General features: G+C 46.5%; 1 protein-coding gene across 3 annotated transcripts in view; it reads left to right on the forward strand.

The window, feature by feature from the left end:
* Positions 1–13,445, forward strand: part of SH3PXD2A (SH3 and PX domains 2A) — a 269,014-nt gene that overhangs the window by 97,028 nt on the left and 158,541 nt on the right. For all 3 annotated transcript variants that reach the window (XM_030030152.1, XM_030030155.1, XM_030030154.1), the window contains exon 4: positions 12,429–12,505. In XM_030030152.1, coding sequence (XP_029886012.1) covers positions 12,429–12,505 — 77 coding nt within the window. The remainder of the gene's footprint in view (positions 1–12,428; positions 12,506–13,445) is intronic.

Below are 13,445 nucleotides of genomic sequence, written 5' to 3' on the forward strand. Positions count from 1 at the left end.
TGCAAAGGGATATTTTTCCTCCCATTAGGCAGAATGTGATTAATTTCCCATGTGGAAAATTGTTCAAGACAGACGTGCTCGTAAATTATGGCATAAAAGATCCTATTACTACAAGCTCCATCAAAACCTACTGTGCCTCCCAAAATAGCAGTAAGAAGATAATTATATTAACAGCCTTTCTTGTTATTTGATGTATGACTGACATAGGCTGTAAGCTTATTTTCTGCCAGATTGGAGCCTTCATTTAAGGATGGATGCTTTGGCATTTGTGGACATTAACAATAATCCTTGGTTTCTGATGTTTGAAATTAAAAATGTTCCAGGAAAGTTTTTAAAATAGGGGATTGAAAGCCGATAGGTGAAAAATATACCCACAGTTTAAAGCAATGCATCCTCTCTAGATGAAGGCTTAAAAGTTTCATATCCCAAAAGAAACATAGTTTTACCAGCAAGGATTCTTGAAGGATCTGTTCTAGAATCTTGTGCTGTTCAACCCAGGATCTGCAAAAGAGAGTGTTAGTCATATAACTAACTTAGCTGATCACAAAATTTACTTAGGATACTCAAATTTGGAGCGGACTGCAAAAAGTTGGAGGAGGATCTCATGATATTGATGGTAAAAAGGCAATTCAGTGTTGGTAAGCACAAAGCAGTGCTGTGGAGGGGGAAAAAAGAACTGCTGCAATCTAGGAAGGAGATTTCAGTAGTTCTGAGGATGTTTCCATGAAAACTGCAGCTCAACAGTCAGCAGCAGTCAGAAAGACAAACATGGCGTTAGAAGGAATTAGGCAAAGAATGGGGAACAAAACCCAGAGCTTCAGCTGCGGAAATCCACGATTTCCCCATGTCGTGAATACTGTGTGCAGGTCTGGTCATTGCCTCTCAGAAAGGGTATATAATAAAGTAAGGTGCTGAGAAGCATGACAGAGGTGATTACAGAGGTGAATTGGCTTCTGTATGAGGGGAATAAATAGACTAAAAGTCTTCAGTCTGGAACAAAGGTGGTGGTTGGGATAGAGTAGAAGTTTGTGAGATCACGAAGAATTTGAGAGAATGTGGAGGACGTGATTATTTTTATTTCTCAGAATGCAAAAACCATGTGCAGCCTGTGAAATTTGGAAAGCAAGCTTAAAGTGAACAAAAGGAAGTATGTAATCACATGCCATGTGATTAAATTATGAAATTCATTTCCAGAGGACTCTATGGGGACCACAATATCTGTGGGTTCAAAAATGTACTAGAGGAGTTTCTGTAGGATGGAGCCAACACTGGTTGCTAGAAATTGTTTTCTAATTCCGAAAAAGGCTAACCACTGGTGTGCAGGAATGGGGAGTGTGTATCAGGAGAAGGATCCCATTACATGCGTCCTGTTCTTGAATTTCTTGCGTATCTTTTACTGGCCAGTCTTGTAGACAGGGAGCTGGACTACAGAGATCTTTGAACCAAATGCAACACTCTCACATCACTGCAACAAAGTGGACTAAATCTTCTGTCCCTTTTTAGTGTGTTACAACTACCAGTGAAGCTGCATTGGAGGAGATGGCATCTGTCCATTCTTGACCTTCTACTTGGAGACCACAGGTCTGCAGGCTGGACCACCTCAGAGGGGTTATCTGAGGTACCCAATAGTGGGACTTTGTACCTCTGGCTGGCCCTGCGTAGCACTGCACACCAGGACACAAAGGCAAACAGCATTTGGGGAGCTGCCATTCCTGTGTGGTGGCACAGGGAGAGAAAGACCAGTTTGTTTGGTGGTGTGGATTTTGTTAGCAGTCAGTCCCGTTTGGCTGCTCAGTGTCTCCGTGGCTTCAAATGCAATTAATCAGGGCCCGAAAGGGTAATTATCAGCTCACATTCCTAATTCAGATTTCTGTGCCTATTCATGTTACTGTTTTTTCTTTAATTTAGCAATAAAGTTGGGGTCATTTTCATGTTTTTATGCTGCTGGCACAGCGATCCTTATTAAAAATAAAAAATAACAAAACATTAGTTTCCAGTCCACCTTTTTTCCTTCTCCCTGGGAAATGAAAAGGCCATATTAACTGTGAAAGGAAAACAAAAGCATGCATAGTCCTAGGGTCCTGCTGTCACCTTGGCTGAAGGCACTTTTCCTTTCATGGGGCGAGTAATTGCTTAGAGCATTAATCCCTGAAAGAGGCTTTTTATTCTGCAGTGGGCGAAGCTGTTGACATCTGACAGTGCCATTTCCCGCTTTGATCGGACATAGGCACCTTGCTGAACCTAGGAGAAGGTGGCCCTGCAAAGCTGGGGATGCTCGGCACCCTCCACCCTGAGCTCCAGGGCAGCAGCTCTGTCCTCTGGGGTGCCCTCGCACCCTTAATGCTGCATTTAGTTGCATGTGGAGGAACCGAGAGGAATTGTTCAGGGAGATTGTCCTCAGCTGTCTTCTGGCGTCAGCAGGCACTGCTGGTGCCAAGTCGCATGTGAGCATGGTTTGGATTAAGTGGCCTGAGCTCACAGACGGAGGAGCTGGGTGTGAAGGAGGCTGGTTATCTGATAAGTAATTATAAAATCATTTCCCTGTTCCTGTGCATCAGCTGAGCTGTGGTAACTGCTGGTGTGAGTGCTCTTAGTCTTGCAGCCAAGGTAGAGTGATCTGAATGCGCTTTGCTGTCCCTGGGAGGCTGAGCGACTGGACGCTGGCTCGTGTTGGTGCAGGCTGCGTGTGCCCACATGGATCACCGTGTCCGCTGCCTACCAAAGGAGCGGGTTAGCTGTGCACCCATCGGCTAGGAAGGGGCAATAGGGGTGGCTTCATGGTCAAGAGTTAAAGAGGAGGTGCTGCTGGGTGGCCTGGCCACAGACCTGACCCAAAGGCCGTTTTGTCAGGTGATGTGGGCAGATTGCATGTCCCAGCTGGGTTATTGCACTGCGAGCTCAGAGGAGGTAGGGGAAGGGGTGCAGGTCTGGCTTCAGAGTCAGTGCAGGGAGGTGCAAACGTGACTTCACCGGTCAGACCCCCAACATGTGCTGGAAATAAAAGTGCCCATCTCTCTTCTTCTGTAATACACAGAAATGAGCCATCCCTGCCTTAAAGCACACACTCATGAGCCTTTGAAATCAACAGTAGCTTTATCAGGGATCAAAGCAGGCAGAGAGGAAATCCCTACCAGAGATTGTCTTAACGACACAAAAAGGTAACACGTACTAAAAAGATGTGTCTGGAACCAGAGAATGATGCCTGTGGTTTGAGATGGTGTCCTGGTCTGCAGATGAGCTTCCTGACTTGGAGGCCGGCTGGTTTTGGTCTGGTTGTTGTTCAACGCCTTGCTTCTGTGCCTGTCGTTGTCTACTGAAAATTCAGCTTAAAACTAGTCAGTTTTCGCTTGGAGGACTCCAGGAGAGCACTTCCATTTGGAAACAGAGAACAGTGCTCTGTTTTGCAAAGCACAGGGGATTTCGTTTCTGAATACTGCTCTCTGAAACCTTAGCTGGTGAGTTCCAGCCTCTGAGAAGCACAGACACCTAGTTATGTTTGCCGCCACGTTATTTGTTTGTTCAATTTCTGTGTTAATTGGTGCCTTCCAAATACCACAGCTGCTCTGAGGAGCACTGTCCCTGCCAATCTGACTGCTGAATTTCACCTCCTGTAATGTGGGACATGTGTACCTGGCAGCTGACTTAATCAAGGTCTTCCACAGGAGAGAATTTTGCCTCATTTGTGGCAAAAATCGAGGATTTGTTTTTGATTAGAATAAATGTTTGAACAGAAAGATTTTCTGGCCCCAGATGCCAAGGTAGATGTATTTTCATTCTGCATGAGATCAGCAGAGGGATCTAGGGACTGACACACTGCTTTCATTAGTGTGTGCTCATTTTGTGACCTTGTGAAGCCACCTTCGCATCCCTACCCCTCAATTTCTACATGCAATGTTTCTGTAAGAGTATATGTCGTAGCACTGCGTTATTGCGTGACCTATCTCCTAGTAATAATAACTTTGATCTATGTGGTGTGAGTGCAAATACTATTTTATTCACAGCTCCTGTTCTCAACCAGCTTAAGGGTGGAGTCTCCCAAGCAGTGTTATTGCCAGTCAGGCCAAAGGATGTGGCTAGCATGTTACTGTGCTTTTCTAGTGTAGTTTGGCAAGGGTGCAGTGCAAATCCATCTCTCTCCAGTGACCTTGCTGCAAGGTCTTCGACCCCAGTGGGTGTAGCTCAAAGGCTCCCTGTCGGCAAGGCTGGCACTGGCCCAGGGTCTGTGAGCTAGGGTCTGGGGCTTAGTGTCACACTAGTGCGTGCATTAATGACAAGTCTCGTAAGAGCTTGTAAGACAGTGCAAGTGTTTTAATAGGCTCAATTCGTTAAGGCTTCTGCTTTAAACGATTGAGGTGGGACCATATGGTCCTTCCCTGAGGGTCCATACCACCAAGTGTCAGTAGAAAGACTTCTATTGATTTCGGCAGATTCCAGTAAGCAAGGTGGTACTTGATGTGTTTTTGGAAAGAGCACAGGAAGAGTTTAGTTGGTGTAGCTACAGGGGCATGGTCTTGCCCTGCAGGAAGAGCATTTTTCATGGTTAGGGTGGCACAAAGGCATTTGAGAGGCTCTTGCCTTTTCCCACTCTGGGGTCAGGAGCTGGAGTAGCTCATATGATACAAGCATGTTCACCAGCAAATACGTAATATAAACAGGGGCTGCTGGTTCCCAAACTCGTTGGACCAACATACAGTGATCCACATCATTTCTACACTGGCCATGTAGTGAAAGTTACTCTTGACCATAGCTCTGCAGACTGTCTGTGGACCACTAGTGATTTGGAGATTACAGGTTAGGAGCCACTAACTGCCTAGGTGAAAGCAGGACACTGGCGTCAGCTGATAGAGGAGGCAAACCAAGTGTTTCAGCGATGAGATGTAGTGGTTGACATTTCTCTGATCAGTTTGGTATAGGGTCTAGATAGTTTGATCGTTATTTAAGCCCTGATGTTTCTGCATGTTAGATGACTTGGTCCTAGAAATTTGGAAACAGATCTTTTTGGAGAACCTTCAACAAAATGCAGGGAGCAGTGGATCTGTAAGTGTGCAGATTCTTATCTTAGGGAAGAAGTATGTATAGGCAAGGGTGATGCTTTGGATCTGCATAGGCTTTCCTGTTTTTCTGTGCCTTCTGCTCCCAGCGTAGCAAAGACTGTATGCAAAGAGGGGGACGCTCCTGCATCCTCCGTGTGAGGAAGCCGTGCTGTTTCCTAAGGCGGTGTTTCTCGGATGTTTTGAAAACGTGACCCTCTTTTGGCTTCTCATCTTTGAGACTCGGAATTATCATCAGGTCAGCTCCTCTGGGTGAGGGTGTGCCAGTTGCCGGTGTTGTGGGCTGCAGGTATAAATACCATTCTCCCTCTCCCCTCGGACAAACTGACTGCTTTCTGCAATTAAAAGCAGTTGGCTGTTTGCAGGCTAATGTACCGGTTGCAACCAGTAATTACAAATGAGTTCACTTTCCACCTTGGGGAAGCTGAGCTGTGTAGTTCAAGGAGGCACCGATTTCACTGCGGAAATTGAAGACTTCACTCACTGCCTCAACACTGGGATCCTCTTGTGTGGGGTAGATGCTTTACTTTGCTGTACTCTGGTGGTAAAGTTGGTTTAAGCAAGGTGATGGATCTCTTCAGGTTTGCTAGTGCATACAGACCAATGCACAGAGAGCTGCCCCACAGTGAGAAAATTGAAAGGATAATTTTGTAGCACTTTCCAGACCAAACACTGCCTGATGTTCCTGCACCATGATTCCTGCCTTGCTTTGGAGAGGTGGGAGATTTGCAGCTGGGGCAGCTGAAGAGGAGATTGCAGGAGCAATGGGTTGTTTGGGTGAGAGCAGCAGGACATAGAGCAACATGAAGTAGTTCTTGGCTTATGCAAAACATTGTACAAACAGTAACAGAGCTGTTAGCTTGAGATTTGCACCCTGTGGCCCCCATCTGTCACTCCTGAATTTCAGCATCAGTGCTTCGTGGCTTTTCTCCTCCTTCCAGCTGTGCCTGGTGCTTGAATTCCCAAAGTCTGTCCTAGCAAAGCTGTTCTAGAGCTGATGCTGTTGTCCCTGGAGGATACTAGCCACCCCTACGGACAGTGGAAGGCAGCCAGGTTCAGAGTTAGGAGCTCTTTGGTGGTGGGGAATCTAGCCTCGCCTCTTGCCTGTCTTTGGTTTCCCCTTGTAATTATTCACATAAGGCATATTCTGCTTATCACTTCTAATTCCTCTTCCTGGTGATATTCTTTTATACAAGCCATGTTATTTCCCATGCTTTATTGCTTCTCGGTGATTTTCTTTAACATTGCAGCTTATGCACATTAAAAACAGGATCCAAGTGCAGAAGGACACCCTCCCCACCATCCCCCATATCTCAGGGCAATATTATTATTGCTTGTGTTGGCTTTCCTGGCTGCCCCATCTGTCTCCATCACCTCTTGTCACCTTCCATAGTAATTCCTGCTGATTAGCAAAGGCCCTTATCAACTGAGGCTCTTTGGCAGCCAAGTTCAGCCAACAGTTCTGACTCTGTCACGAGTTTCTACTTATTAAAAAAGTCCTTCCCTCTCCCACCGGTGGAAACACTATGAATCATTTCCCTCCCCTTTCTTTGTCAGGAGCAAATGCCATCAGTGTTAGGACCCTGGCATTGGCTTTCTGACTGCAGGAAATCATGGATGAAACAATCCATGGAAACTGGGATCCCCATGTAAAAGTAAGACATTATTTTGTAAGGAACACACCTATGTTTTGGCCACTGTTAGATTGCCATCTGGTTGACAATCACACGTACTTCCATGAGAAACATAAAATTGTTCTTCTCTCCCATAGTGTTGTGCTGTTGAATTACCTATTTTATATTGCAAGACGGCAGTGCCTATTTAAATGCTCCATTTGGGAGTTACATTGTGTGACAGGTGCCTGAGAGTTTTGGGCAGGACCCTGAGGTGGATGTCACAGCTTGAATGGGTTAAGGGGAATTTGTGTCATATCTGATTGCACATCTGTGCTTCTTCAGTGTATAAAAATAATAACAGCTATGTGTAAGGAGTAGAAGCCTTCATAAAAATACTTGAGCAGCAAAATGGTTTTAGTTACACTGGAGGAAGCTGCTTAGGCCAAAAGGAGAACCTGTAACTGCATGAGGGCTAAATTCTTTACTCTTTTTTACCGATGCAACCCCAGTGTAACTGCAAAAAGAGTCTGACCTCATCTCATAAACAAACTCTGTCTCTCAGAAGTTGACCTTAGGTGGAACACATTGCTTGGCAATATACATATACAGATCTGGTACCTCCCAGGTTCTCGGATAAAAAGAGGAGAGAACCAATAGCACAGTAACAAGAACAACATGAAGAGGCAGAAACAGGAGCTTTTCCCTGCTCTTAGGAGACAGCTGACTGACAGAGCCTCCACAGGTGGAGCTTCTGTAGTCAGAGGCAGCACATGTCTCTTTAATCAGATGAGACATTACAGTATTTTTAATGCACCCATTAGTCTTCAGGCTGTCTGCTGTTGAATATTTGTCATATGGCTAGCTTCACGTATTGCCCTCTGAAGTGTGGTGATGGTACTTGAAGTAGAAGATTAAATGTGAATATGCATTTGTCCATTGTCCCTTTGACAGTGGGTTTGGGCTCTTCCTGACCTCTGACAGACACTCCTTGCATGAAACAACTGGTGTCCTTAGACCAATCCGTCATCTAGATGTCCCTTGAAAGGAAACTCAAGCTCAGCAATCAGAGAGTAAGAGCAAGAGGTGGATCTGTTCTCTGGTAGATTTGGAAAGGAGCTAAACAGCAATTTCCCTGCCTCCCTGTTGCCCCTGCTGCAGCTCCCACTCACTGCCTGGCTCCTAAGAGCAGCAAAGCTGGCGGCTCAGGGCTGAGCCACTGGCACAGTGGTGGGAAGATCATGAAGACATGATTCTCTAGAAGGTCTTGAGGCCTAGATAGGCAGCACCTCCCCTTGGCAATGAAAGGTGTGTTAAGGAGATTTGTTTCAGAGGCTGTCTTAGAGCTTACAAATCACCGGTCTAGGTCAGTAGCTGCTGTGACAGCTGGCAATTGCTGTGATTGTAGGGACTGTATAGCTCACGTCCCCCTCCCTTGAAAAGGAAAGACTGGATTCTCCTGCTAGGCATCCCCTTGGGGACTTATAGTGCTTCTCTGCTTAGTGATGCTTGGTGCCGTCCTGCCTCCAGACTGTGCTCCACAGTGTCACCAAGCCCACTGGGACCTGGGCTTCTTCCCGGCACGAACTATGTCCTTGACCATTACAAAGCATTAGGCTATGGACCCTTCTGGAGTGTGTTCAGCCCAGACCTGTAGGCTAATGGGAGGACCAGAGTGTTGGGGTGCTTTTAGGGCTGTTTGTTCTTGGGGTCCATGGCACTTGTTAAAATCTATACTACTCCAAGTATGAGGTTATGCAGCAGTAAAGTGATATTCAGAGGATACCTTTAAGCTTGCAGAATCAGCAGCTGCCAGATAGACAGTCTCCTGCATAGCTTTATTATTCCCACTTCGTGCACCCGCTGTGTATACAGGAGGAAACTGAGGTCTTGTGGGAGAAGAGGTGTGTGGTCGCGGAATTAAAGACTACATCTCTATATATATATATACACAGGGAGATGAAGGGATGACTTAAGATGCCCCTACAATGCTAAACCTGATACTTTGCCTCTTATCCACATTAATTTCCTAGGAATAATATTTTCTTTAAAGAAAAAAGGATAAAAATAAATATTGTTATCCTGCATTAGCAGCAGGGCTGGAGCCCTGTGTCTTCCCCACATCTCTCTTTCCCAGTGCTGCAGTCCTCGGAGTCCTTCCTAACATGTGCCAGACCTCCCTTGGCCTGGTCCAAGCCTGGCACATTGGTGAAGGAAGTATTTGCAAGAGGCAGCGCCGTCCTGCATAGCCTATAGCTTCACATCTGAGTCTAAGACAGACTTCCCGTTCACTTCCTAGCTGGGCTGTAGCATGGTTAAAAAGCTGCTCGTCCTTCTGTAAAAGGGGGGTGTAGTGCCTGAGGAGGATTAAAAGAGCTGCAGTAAAATTCAGGAGAGAGGAAGCAGCACTGTATGTACTCACGTAGAAGTAGATCCCTTCCTTAGAGATGTGGAAACTACCCAGAGGAAAAGCCAAGCAGCGCTTAAACCAGTACTCCACCCTCGCAAGGAAATTGCCTGGGCTGTTCTGCATTTACCGGCCACCCCGGGACTTCCCTGCTTCATGTTAGCGCTGCATGAAATGCTCCTTTCCACTGCCGTCCTGAGGGCTCCTCACTGGCTCTTACATGGCCCCGCTGTTCGGCTGTCTGCCTGCTCTTTATTTCTTTATGGTGACCCTAACTACCTCGTTAGGCAAAGATTTCCATTAATGGGGCCTGTGTCCAGTGCACCCACTTGGAGAGTGTAAAGAGTGTGCAGCATGGGTCTCTCAGGTTACCTTCCTTTTCCAGTCCCATGGGACCTCCCTTGCTTTCAGAGGAAGACCAGTGGAAATGGGGGAACTGGAGAAAGCAATAGTAACTTGTACTGGATCTGCAGTGGTTCCTGCTGGTTGGTCATGATGGCTTTGGCCGAGCTTCTGTCAGCACAGTCTGTCTTCCCAGAAAAGGGGAGAAGCTGGGCATTTGGGAAGTTGTCCCTCCTAAGAGGTGCTTCAGTACCCTGGGCAATGAGACTTCTCTGCCTGAGGACCCCCAGGATTTGTAAGGGCATCCCTCCTTGCTTCCCACCAGAACTTAATGTGCTTGCAGAGTGTCCTTGTTTTTCTTCTTGCTTTTTTCTTTGTTGATTGCTATTCTATGGTGCTCTAAACTACTTAGCCTTCTCCAGATCTCAGTTTTGAGTGCCATACTGGACTGCGCAACTACAGATCTTCCCCACAGCCCTCATTGAGCCTTTTCCAGCTTCCAGTATCAGAGGGAAAATCTTCCTTTTTCTGAAAGGATAAAAATGGAAGCACCTTTTGGGCTTTGCTTTGTCCTAACACCATAGTCATCCTGATATTTTCCATCTCCATTTAAGGACTGAATTAAGACTCATCATATCCTGGGGTCTTTTTTGTACTCTGTGTTTAATATAACATTCTTTATTATATTTATCTTGTTTCTTATGTTTGAGTCTTTCATTTGTTATGTTACTTTGAAGACTGGGCCTCCCTGTAAACTGTCCTTTTAGGAAAGCTGAATTGCATTTACAGGAGATCTTTAATGTGTTTAAGTCTTTGGTTCCTTTATGTTTTTATATGGACACCGGTTCGACTTTTGACTCACGGCTTGAACTGAAAACAGGAAAGCCAGAAAGTGAGAATGTTTCCAAAATGTTGCTTTCTCTTTGCAGTATATTTATAAAAGTTGCAAATAAATACCAAGATCTCCCGCACTAGCATTTCTGGAGCACTGGGAAAGGAAGTAGTCTTTTCTCTACAGCTACCCCCACACCTCTTTCCCCCCAAAAAGCAGCTTACTGCAGTTATGCAGTACAAGTACAGTGTGATCCTAGAGGCTATCAGAAATAATAAGAAATGTTTTGAAATGCAGGTAGTTCTCCCCATTTACCGGACAGAGAAGCAGGAACGCAGCAAGGTTTTGGTGTGTCCAAAGTCAGTCAGTGCAGGGAGATGGAAGTGCCACCTTCCTTCTGCAGCAGCCTTTGGCTAAATCGCTAAAGCTCAGATGAACATCTCGGACACCTATTGAAGATTTTCCCCGTGCTCTGCGACTGCATGCCATTGCATCCTACAGGGATGGCTCAGCACCAGCTTTGTAATGAGATAACCATAGGGAACCCAGAGAGATAAATTTATGGCACTAGGAAATGGCTTTACCTCACAGGGCAAACTGTTTTGTTGCCAGAATTGGGGATGGAGATAAACCACTTTCTCCTGTCTGAAACAAAAGGCTTTAACACCTTCCAGATTAGCAGCTGTGGAGGAGAAGGGAACCAAAAGGGGCAGAATCTGGGAGGGTTTAGAGCCTCTGCTACTGGACTGTTAAAGGCTGCCATTTCATTAACCTCTCAGCTTGTGTAATCTTGACAAAATCAAAGCCACATATTCAGATTTTGGATCTGATTTCATTTCCTAGTCCATTTTCTTATCCCATGTTCTATGGATCCCTATCTTATTTGCCTGTTGGCAGAAGAAGTTTGGAGCAGGGGTGGTATATATGTCAGTGGCTTTTTTACGTAGGCATTTCATGGACTAAATAACGCTGGCAGATACTGTTTTCTTCCACCACAAGGAGAACGTATAATTTTTTTTTGTCTCATTACATTAAAAGAAATACAGGACAAAAGAAAAAGGGAAGAAAACCACCAAAAAAGGCTATGAAGATATAATCCCTTCTAGCCAAAAAAATACCAACTCTATGACATCCTTGTGTGTGGGGAAACTCAGCTCCTAGATTATTTTGATAAACTTTGTTACAATCAGTTTCACACAAAACTGAGCTGTTTATTTAATCTTAACTGCTTGCAGATATGTCATCCAGTAAGGACACTGAGGTTATTATTTTTTTTTACTTTCAAAAAAAGAGAGTTTGTTTATTTTTCTTCTATTATTTGGTTTCCCTCTGTAGATTTATAAGGGCTCTGTCACCAACAGCCTTGTATTTGCTCTTGAGCTGGCTGTGTGGTTTGTCTGCCTGCAAGGGCAGGAGCATCCACAGTGGGAAGCAGCTGAGTGGGCAGGCATGGGGCGTAGATGGAGCCCGCATCCCACCCCAGCAATGCTCCCTGCGCTGCCAGCACGGACATGCCAAAGCGGCTGCAAAGTAGAAAAGAGTCATAACATAGCGTTGGTCCGTTCCAGGATAATGCCACCACTGAAGGGGAACCAAAACTTCTTGCGTTATCTGTAGGATGAAATCAGAAAAACTCCCTCTGCCCCCTGAGTCACTGTGGTCCCCTTTCGGTAGCTCACACAAGCGGGACTTTGGTGGCAGTCACTGAGGTTTCAGAGAGTTGCTGTGCCTGTGGTAGTTGTTGGCCGTGTGCTGCATCTCCTGTGCAAACTTAAGACCAGCAGCATCCAGCTGCACGAGGTGCCATGCACGCTCCTGTAATAGCTTTTGCCCCGTGTCCCTCTGCTGCCTGCCCCGCAGTGTGTTTGTTTCTGTGCAGTTTGCTCCGAGGGCAGGAGCGGATCTGCCCCTCACACCTCCTCCGAGCGTGCCGTCCTGTCTGTCTTGTAGCGATGGGGGACCGCAGTCACACAACGCTGCTGCTGTGCGAACCCCTCCAGTGCTGGAACTCCTCCACTGGGGACATAATGGGGTTGCAGAGCTCAGCCACCGGCACTGCCGACAGCTGTGGTTGGAGCCGGGGATGGAACCCCGTCTGCTGACCTTTCTGCTCGGTGCTGTTGCACTGCCCGGCATGGCAGGCGATGCCCCTAACCCTCCCCTTTCATCTGTTCCCTCCTCAGGCAAGATCCTGTTCCGGAGGAGCCATGTCCGAGACGTAGCTGTGAAGAGGCTGAAGCCCATCGACGAGTACTGCAGGGTAAGAGCTCCGGGGAAGCGCCTGGCAGCCCTGCTGCCTGGGCGCCCATAGCCACCACCAACACTGGGCTTTCCCTGCGGGATACTACTAAGAGCTTCATTTGTGTTGTGTCCCTCGTAAGGATGGTCCTTCCCAAACACCGCTAGGACTACCAGGGCAGATGAAAACAGGCTGCTGTTTGCTCCCAGGGTCCTTGCGGCATTTTAGCCTGCAAACTTTATGCACCGGATTGGTACCTCATTTATTCAGTAAAGGCCATAAGCCTCATCTGGCCGAAATGTGGATTTTATTTCTACTTCAGCCTCTATAAATGCAAGAGTTGAGCAGGCAGAGAGGCACAACTAAGATGGCATTTTCTTCTGTTACCTGCCCATCTGTCCCCCCGTGCCACACGAGGGACAGTGCGAGCTGGTGCAGCACTGGGGTGGACCGGTGGCTTCCAGGAGTGCTTCTCCAGATGAGTGAAAGCCTGGAAATTTATTGCAGGACAGAAAAGCACAGCTGTGTTGAGAAGAAGGTTAAGTCACCTAATCTTTCCTTTCTAGCTTAGAGTTTATGATTTGATGATAACTAATCCTCTGACAGTAGATTAAAAGTCATTTCTAAGCAGGGTGGATACCCAGTTTTTGTAGAGGTATTGAGCGCGTCAGCGCATAATTTAAACCCCAGACTTCCTCTCTTATTTCCCATGGGGTTTTCTTTCCGTTTTTAGAAAGCCAGAAGAGCAGGTGGAGGGGAAAAAATACATACCAAAGAACTTCTCCAGTCAGACATTTGCTCATCCAAAATTGGGAGCAGATCGCTGAAGTGCCTGAGGCATGCTGGGGAGTGGGGGGGGTGGTGGTGTGTGTGTGAAACCCATGCCATCTGCACCCCCCTGGGCGAGGAAGCTGCGATTAAAGTTTTATCTCATGAGATCAGTCTTTCTTGTGCGACAGTT

The sequence above is a fragment of the Aquila chrysaetos genome, chromosome 11, assembly GCF_900496995.4.
Source record: "Aquila chrysaetos chrysaetos chromosome 11, bAquChr1.4, whole genome shotgun sequence".
Classification (NCBI taxonomy): domain Eukaryota; kingdom Metazoa; phylum Chordata; class Aves; order Accipitriformes; family Accipitridae; genus Aquila; species Aquila chrysaetos.